This window comes from Macrotis lagotis, chromosome 1 (genome assembly GCF_037893015.1).
Source record: "Macrotis lagotis isolate mMagLag1 chromosome 1, bilby.v1.9.chrom.fasta, whole genome shotgun sequence".
Classification (NCBI taxonomy): Eukaryota; Metazoa; Chordata; class Mammalia; order Peramelemorphia; family Peramelidae; genus Macrotis; species Macrotis lagotis.
Genome location: NC_133658.1, coordinates 869289463 through 869298133, shown reverse-complemented (window position 1 = coordinate 869298133; position 8671 = coordinate 869289463). Strand labels below are relative to the sequence as shown.

General features: G+C 46.7%; 1 protein-coding gene across 2 annotated transcripts; it reads left to right on the top strand.

Annotated features, from left to right (window-relative positions):
- The first annotated feature begins 1392 nt into the window (after positions 1 to 1392).
- Positions 1393 to 5456, top strand: C1QA (complement C1q A chain). 2 transcript variants are annotated; one of them, XM_074218181.1, is made up of 3 exons: positions 1393 to 1501; positions 2234 to 2398; positions 3879 to 5456. In XM_074218181.1, exons 2-3 carry the CDS (start codon positions 2239 to 2241, stop codon positions 4454 to 4456), a joined length of 738 nt encoding a protein of 245 aa, XP_074074282.1. In that variant the 5' UTR covers positions 1393 to 1501; positions 2234 to 2238; the 3' UTR covers positions 4457 to 5456. The 2 variants fall into 2 exon arrangements, with proteins under 2 accessions (XP_074074282.1, XP_074074283.1); XM_074218182.1 differs by having other exon boundaries at positions 1416 to 1510.
- Positions 5457 to 8671: the final 3215 nt, after the last annotated feature.

Genomic DNA, 8671 nt, shown 5'->3' with positions numbered 1-8671 from the left:
GTAAAAGAAACAGAATTTGAATTCAAGTCCACATACTCCAAGTCTGGTGTTCTAGATGCTTGTCATTGCAAAGTGTCATCATCATCATCTTTAGGGATGTGAAGAGACCTCAGAGAATTTCTAGTCTAAGCTCTATGGAAGCATGAAGTACTCCTATAATATCCCCCAAAATCTCTGGTGGTTGGGTGGATAAAGCACTGGACCTAGAGTTAGGAAGACTTGAGTTCAAATCCAATGAAGATACTTAATAGCTGTGTGACCCTGGACAAGTCACTTCATCATGTTTTCTCTCAGTTTCTTCAACTGTAAAATGTGTTGGAGAAGGAACTGATAAACCACTCTGCAAAGAAAACTTCAAATGGGGTCATGGAGAATCAGAGCCAAGTGAAATGACGAAGAACAATGAAAGAGAACCCAGTGCTTCCTGTCCATGTTACTTTGGGACAGCTCTCAACCATCTCTTCTCCAGAATAAAAATTCCCAATTCCTTCAACCACTTTTCAGAAAACCCAGTTGGCAGACCCTCCACTATCATCTTCACCCTCCTATGTGCAGCTTTCTTAGAGCAGAGCTGATAGAGGTAGGGAAAGGACTTGGCAAGAGGAAGAAGGGCTAAGACTATGTGTGACTTTGAATCATTCCTCAAGCCTAGGGCCACCAACATTCCTATTGTACCATCCTGGGTTAGAAAAGAGAATCATCCTGATAGAACGGCAAGAGTGGCTGTAAAATTAGACCTGAACTCTAGGTCTGTTATGAACCAATTTGTGACCTTAAGGAGCTATGTTCTAGGCCCTCTCAGCTCTGATATTTTGTGTTCTAAGGAATCTTCCAGCTCTGACTTTCCACATTATAAGGAACTTTCTAGCCTAGACAATTTTGTGTTCTAAGGGATCTCCCAGGTCTAATATTCTCTTTCTAAAGTTCCTATTAGTTCCAACTTTTTCTGATATAATGTTCTTTCTAGATAGAACTCTCCACTAACTATGAAACCAATGGTATTCTACAAACTGTAAATGCCAAAGTTCCAAAACCATAGTTCCAAAAGACCCCACCAAGTCATGGTATTCCTCATTGCTTCTGAGTATGCACCCCATTCACTCATATCCAAATTGTGGTATCCATGTATGTGGAAAACCCCAGGTGATAGAGAGATTACTAATCCCTTGCAGACTGCTTCCCTGCCCTGCCACGCACTTGACCCTCAGACCGCCTTCTAGAATGGGCCTCCCTCACCTCAACTTCTTCTTTCATTTCTCAGAAGTCTCTCCATTTTTGCTGAATTTGCCTATTACTCTGGTGGAACATCCTCCCCCATCCCCGGGTCTCCAGGTCAGAAAAGGAGAAGTGGGAAGGGATGTGAAAGCTGGCATCCCTCTCTAAAGGAAGGATAAAGTTATTTCCCTTCAGTCCTGGTGACTCCCCTTTCTAAAGGGTCAGAAGGCATAGAGCTGGACAGCAAGGAAAAGAGTCTCCCCTAAGCCCAACAACCCAAGGGCAGGTAAGACCTGTGAGTTTGGTCCTATTTTAGGGGAGCTGGTCCTTGGGGCTGGATCTGGAACCAGGGCTGAGGCTAAGAAATCATTTGCAGGATTAGCATGTGATTGCCTCAGAAGTATCTGGGAACTAGTCTCATGGTTAAGGGATAAGAAGAATGACTGAGGATGAAAGGAATGGGAAATTGGACTGGGTAGGGGTTGATACTGTAAGGAACCCAGTGGGGGGAGTTGATAGACCCGAATGACCATTTTGTGGGGGGGGAGGGAATTGAGGAATCTGTGGATAAAAGGAATGGAGATGAGGGGAACTGGTCATATGGGGAAATGGGGTAGGAAGAAGGTAGAATTTAAAAAAAAAGGGGGGGAGAAAACCAGGCCTTGGCACATTGGATGGAGAGTCAGTTTAGAAGGATTACTGTTGGTGCCCCACATGCTTAATGCTCACTCCTGTCCTTTGGCCCATGCTGCCTCCCAGAAGAGACCAAGTCTATAGCTCTGCTTCCTTTGTCTAAGCCATCTCTCATTCCTGCCCTCAGTAGAAGGGAGGGAGGGGTCCCTCACTTCTACCAGGATAGCCCAAGGAGAGTGATGGGGAGTGGCCTCCTCAGAGAGATGCTTCTGGGGCACAGTTGGAATGGGCCTAAATAGGCTAGATTCCTATGGGCAGGAGATGAGACAAGGGGATTGATGGGGCACCTGCCTCTGCATCCCTCCTATGGCCTTTCTCCACACAGGCAGCATGGCCTCGTGGGCCTGGCTGGCAGCCTGCTTGCTGGCCCTGGGCCTTGGCTCTACCGTGTCTCAAAATGTGTGCAGAGCTCCTGATGGGAAACCTGGGGAGCCTGGGATCCCAGGTCTGGATGGGCGGCCAGGACTTAAAGGGGAACGTGGTGAGCAAGGTAAGTATGGCCTCCAGGACAGATGCCTTCTAGGCAATCCAGGCAACCCAGTCCTGGAGCCCAGGGTGAGCAAGGGGTGGAGGTGTGGAGAAAGCAGTGAGCTGGAGCCCAGGATAAGTTTGGAGTAAAGGATGGGGAGGGAGCTGTGAGCTGGAGCCCAGGTGAGCTTGGGGAGGTGGAGATGGAGGGGCAGAAGACCTGGATTCAAATCTCTACTTTGTCAATGCTAGACTGTGTGGACAAGTCTTTTTACATTTACAGTCTTCAGTTTCTCTGGTCCCTCCTTCATCTTCTCCCATTTAAAAGAATAATGAAGGGCAGTGGGCTAGGTAATCTTTCTGATCATTTCTCCTAGCTCTAAGTTCTATCATTCCCACAACTCTGAACCCCCACAGGAAGGATATGAACAGAGCCTTGGGTCAATACCCACTAAACCTGCAGTTCCCCAGTTTTACAAGCCCATCCTGAGCTCGGTCCTTCTGGATATGAGAGGAAAGAAAAGGAGTTTAGGAAACAGGACAAATCCATCTGGAGCAGGACAAATCCATCTGGAGCTGAACCAGATGCCATAGACCATTTTAGTTCAAACTCTTCATTTTGTGGCTAAGGAAAGAAAGAGGGGTTGTGACTTGGGCAAAGTCACACCAGTTATGAGAAGCAGAGAGGTGAAGTTCCAGTCCAGCAGCTCTGTTCCCCAAACCAGTGCTCATTCCACAGCACGGCAACAGGGGAAAAGGAAACAAAAACCAGACAATTTGCCCCGGTATCTGTTTTCTGGGGATTAGGACCCACCCCACCTCCCAGAAAAACTGAACAAACCAGTTCAGACAGAGGAGAGGTGTGATCCTTCTCTATTTCACGTCTGGGAAAGCAAATGAGAGTAAAGGTAGCGTTTGACCACTGACCAGTTGTGTGATCATAGACAAGTCACTTTCCTTCTCTCAAGCTATTTCTTCATCATTAAAGTGAGGAGGGTGAGACTGGAGAATTTCTAAGGCTCCTTCCAGTTCTGACTTTGTGTTTCCTAAGGTCTCTTCCATGACTAATATTCTAGGTTCTAACATTCCATGTTTTAAGTCCCTTTCTGACTTTCCATGTTCTAAGGCTCCTCCCAGTTCTGACATTCTGTGTTCTATGGTCTCTTCCAGGTCTGCCACTCTATATTCTTACTTCCCAACTTTTAGGGACAGCTAGGTGGTGTAGTGGATAGAGCACCTGCCCTGGAGTCAGGGGGACCTGGATTCAAATTTGATCTCAGACACTTAATATTTACTTAACTGTGTAACCTTGGGCAAGTCACTTAATTTGCCTTGCAAAAACCCATCCCATTTTCTAACACTTATAGTTTTACCCATATCTACCCAAGTCCCATCCTAGGTTCCTCTAAATTTATTCTAACTAAACTAAGGTCTCTAATGCTCAGACCACAATCGTCCAGGGTGATTCACACACTGAATCCCTAATATCTCTTTCACAACAGGGTCACCAGGAGCAAGGACAGGAGTCCGTGGTCTCAAGGGGGATGTAGGTGAACCTGGTCCCCCTGGAAAACCAGGCAATAGAGGTTTTGTAGGACCCTCTGGTGTCCCAGGACCCCAAGGAATGATTGGAACCACAGGCATCAAGGGAGAAATGGGAAGAATTCAAAACCAGGTCAAACCAGCCTTCTCAGCAATCCGGAAAAACCCAGGAAATAATGGGAATGTGGTTGTGTTTGACAGTATTATCACCAACCAGGAAAACCGCTATCAGAGCAACACAGGCAAGTTTAATTGCAATTTCCCTGGCTACTACTACTTCACCTTCAATGTGGTATCCACTGGGGACCTTTGTCTCTTCATCGTGTCTTCCAAGGGAGGTCAGACCAGCCGCTCTTTGGGCTTTTGTGACAACAATAGTAGGGGACTTTATCAGGTCAACTCCGGTGGCACAGTACTGAAGCTGGCAGAAAATGATGAGGTGTGGATCGAAACAGACCCCCACCGAGGCAACAAGATCTACAGTGGCCAAGATGTGGATAGTGTCTTCAGTGGCTTCCTACTTTTCCCCTCCAACTGAATTTGGGGTCCTAGGGTAGAGAAGCTTGGAATATCCATCAGACCAGTCTTTCAGCTTGTGCCCTTCTAATCCTTTCCACCCACACAAGATCACTGCTCTGGAGCTGGAGAGGACTTCAGGGATCATCAGGTTCAATTCCTTGATTTTGGTTGTCAGGGAGATACAGTGGTATACCCGGGGGTCACCAGTAAATGTTGAAACAGGATGCCAATGATGCCACATGATATCAGTCTGCCTACCTCTTGGGCAAGTCATTTAAAAACAACATTTATTCATTTTTAGTACCTTCAGGATTTTACAAAGCATCAGCTTCACAGACACCCTGGGACTGAGGGAGGGAAGGAGGGTGAAACAGGGTCATCATCCCCAATTGTCAGATAAGGAAACTGAGACTAGACAACTGGCCCAAAGCTACAGAGCCAATTGTCTAAGCTAATGTTTGCCCACATGGCCTCCACACTTAATTATTGCTCTTGCCCTCCCTGGAAAATTTGAGAACAATCTTTTGACTACTTGAAGGCAGGATGATCTAGACCTGGTGATTGATCTCTTGAGATCTTTTCCAGGTCCAGGATCCAGAATGCTCTCTCTCCTTGTCCTTGAGCCCAAACTTGCAGTAGCTTTCTTCTTCCCCAACCATGGGGCCATCAAAGCAGTGCCTACTGGAGCAAGAAGATCAATACTCCATGCCAAAGGTTGCCATCCTTGCCTAAACCTGGCTGCTTCTCTGTTTTGTTCTCCTATTTATGAAGAAGCCCCTCTCCAGGACTTTGGCATCTCTATGTTGATAGCTATTCTGCCTCCTGTATCTGGTCTCACTCATAGGTTGAACTTTGGCTTTCTCCTCTGCAACCCTGGGCCCATTCAGTCACTCTTTCCAAGACTTCTCTGCCCAGCCCTAAACCCCCAATGCTGAGGGGGACAGCGATCCCCTTTCATCCTTGGCACGATATGTAACCACCTGAACCCAGGTTTTATGAATAAACAGAGTGATTCAGTTCTTTCTGCCTTCTTATCTTCCTTCAGATGTGGCCTAGAATGGAGATAGGGTCAGGAGAAGAGTTAGCATGGGGTGAAAAGATTATAAGGAGAATGATCCTAGGGCAAACGAGGCTAGAAAGATGGGCATGACACACTGAAAATATGGAATTAGGAAAAGGGGAATAGGAAAGGGGTTATGGGGCTCCAGAGCATATGTGTATATACATATATTATTTATGTAAATATATAGACATATGAAAAGGGCAGTAGGAATAGGAAGAATGGACGAAGGAGGAAGAGCTTTGGGGAATTAGGATGAAGAGACAAGGCTAAGAAGTTCAAGATATGGGAATGGGTACATAGGCTTAGGAAAATGAAGATGAGGAGGAGAGTGTGTAGGGATGGGAAAAGGAAATGTAGATTAGGAAATAAAAGATTGGGAATGGCAGGTAGGGGGATGATGGTAGGGCTGTGCAGGAGGAGTGGAGAGAGATAAAAAAAAAGATTAAGGATGGGAGGATAGGAAAAAGGAACCTGGGAGATTCTTAGGGAGGATAGAGGGGAAGTGACCAGTTCCTTCTCTACTCTGCCCCTTCCCCCCTTTCCCCCCCAGCTTTCCTTTAACCCTCACTTTTGGCCACCACTCCCCATCGCTCTTGTCCATCTCTGGATGAAACCCTCAGAAGCATTTTCAAGGATTCTTCATTTCTCCCTTTATGCCCTAACACCAAACTGGTAGGGAGTGGAGGATGGGATGTTTGGGGGGGGGTGGGCAAGTGTTGAGGAAACTCAGAATTGGGGAAAATATGGGTGGCACAAAACTGATGGCAGATCACGTGCCCCACTCAGACTAAACCCTTCTTCATGGGCCGTGCCCGCCACCTGCTGGCCAACATAGACCTCTACATGAAGGTCATTACCAGACATTCAATAACTTCATAGCCCAGCAATGAGCGTGGCCTATGATGCGATTCTGTCTAGGAAGGGTCTACACAGCCCAGGGGTAGCACCGGGACCAGCAGCAGTAGATCATAAATCAGGGGAAGAGAAGAGGACACCTTAGAACAGAGAACATTAAAATGGAGAATGTAGGAGCTTATAGGGACCGTAAGGGTCATCTGCAGTCTGGTCCATTCACCTAAACTACACCCTAATTTTGCAAATGAAGAAACTGAAGCCTAGAAAATGAAATTGATTTAACCAAGGTCACCCAGGTGTCCGTGGATACGGGTCCATCATCAGCATCATCATATCAGCATCATCATTACCAAGAGAGCAAACACTTTAAGTCTTGCAAAACACTTTACATATTTTGATCTTTACAACAACCCACTAAATTGGTTGTTGTTTTTAATCCCCATTTTTACAGATGAGGAAACTGAGGCTGGAGCAGGTAAGTGATTCTCTCAGGGTGATGTTGCTACTAAGGGTCTAGGAATTTGAAGTCAGGTCTACTTGATTCCTGTCTCCTATGGAACCTGGCTGACCCTGTCTCCCGCTGGCTCTAATTCATCCTGTGCCTAACCTGCAGCTCCTCTCTTAGGCCTCTGCTGTTTAGGACCTGGACTCTGTTGTGTGTGTCCAACCATGGGAACAGATCAGGGAGAACCATTCACACTGCTCTGTCACCCTGAGACCTTTCCAAATTGACTTGCAGCACCTCCCCAGCCCACTCCCACCTTGAATCTCTCTCCTATCCATGAGAAATCTCAATTATTTTCCTGCTTTGGGGATTCAAATATTGGAGGACCCTGATTAAGTGTTAGCTGGAAGGAACAGGCTAACATCTGTGAAGTCGTTATCAGTCATTAGCACCTGAGCAAAGCTGAGATTATGGACCCGCCAGGCTCCTGACAAGGTTAGCATGAAGGATGGGAGGAAGACAATCCAGAAGTACTGGTTTGGGGTCCTACCTCTGCCAAGAAGCTCTTCTGTGACATTGGAATCCTCAGTTCCTTTCTCGGAACTTCAATCCCCCTGTATAAAATAAGCAGGTTGAACTAGAAGACCTCAAGGCCCCTCCTAATTCAGACATTCTCTATTCTAAAGGCCTTTCTCTAGGCTCCAACATTCCGGGTTCTAAAGGCTCTTCCAACTCTGACATCCTGTGCTCTAAGGACCCCCCCACCCAGCTCTGACATCCTGTGTTCTAAAGATTCTTCAAGTTCTTACATCCTGTGCTGTAAAGGCTCTTCCGACTCTGATATTCCCAACCCTGGCACTCTCTGTTCTAAAAGTCCTCCTCCAACTCTGACATTCCTTGTTCTAAAAGCCTTCTCATCTCTGCTATTCTGTACTCTGTACTCTAGAGACCTTCCTTCTAGCTCTGACTTTCTGGGTTCTAAGGGTCCTCCCAGCTCTGATATTCCATGTTCTATAGGCCCTCCTCCAGTTCTGACATTCCCTTTCTAAGGGCCCTCCCAACTCTGATGTGCTGGGTTCTAACAACCCTCTTCAGTTCTGAACTGTATTCTAAGGTCCCTTCCAACATTGCCTGTTCTAAAGGCTCTCTCAAGCTCTGTTATTCTGGGTTCTAAGAGTCCTCCCAAATCGGGCATTCTATACTCTAAAGTCCCACCCAGATCTGATATTCTGAGTTCTAAGAGCCCTTTTAGCTCTAATATTCTGTAATTACTATGATTCTTTCTCTTTTACAGGAAGCTCCCCCCTTCCCCCCAACCCAGCACTTCGTACACCCTTTCATATTCTTCCCCTTCATCCAAATCAGGCTAGAGGTTCTGGGCCTAGGCCATGACTGAGGAGTCTCTCAGGAGTTTTCCTCTCTCCCCATTCCTTCAACCCCAATGTTATGTTCTTTTCCACCTTCACAAGACCCCCAACCCTCTTGTCCCCAGCTTGAAGCTTGGGGGCAAGAGGGAGAGGAGCTGCCTCTGCACCCCACTCCAAGCCCTCCCCAGGAGACTTGCCACTAACCCCTTTAAGCCAGTCCTCCCAGATTGTGAGCCTTCCTGAGGAGCAATGAAAGAACTGCTTTGGGCTGAGCACAGGTTCTGAATTTGGGAGTGCAGGAGCTAAAGCTTCAAATCAACCAAGGAGCTTTAATCAAGTGCCTAGTATGACTCAAGGACAGTGCTGGCCCTTGAAGCTCCGAAGACAAAGACGAAGCAAGCATTTGATTATTGAGAATGAGACAGTTTAGATTCTATCAGCTTGTGGGGAGTCCTGAATATCAAGCTGAAGAGCTTGGCCTTTATGCTAAAGGCAATAAGAGCC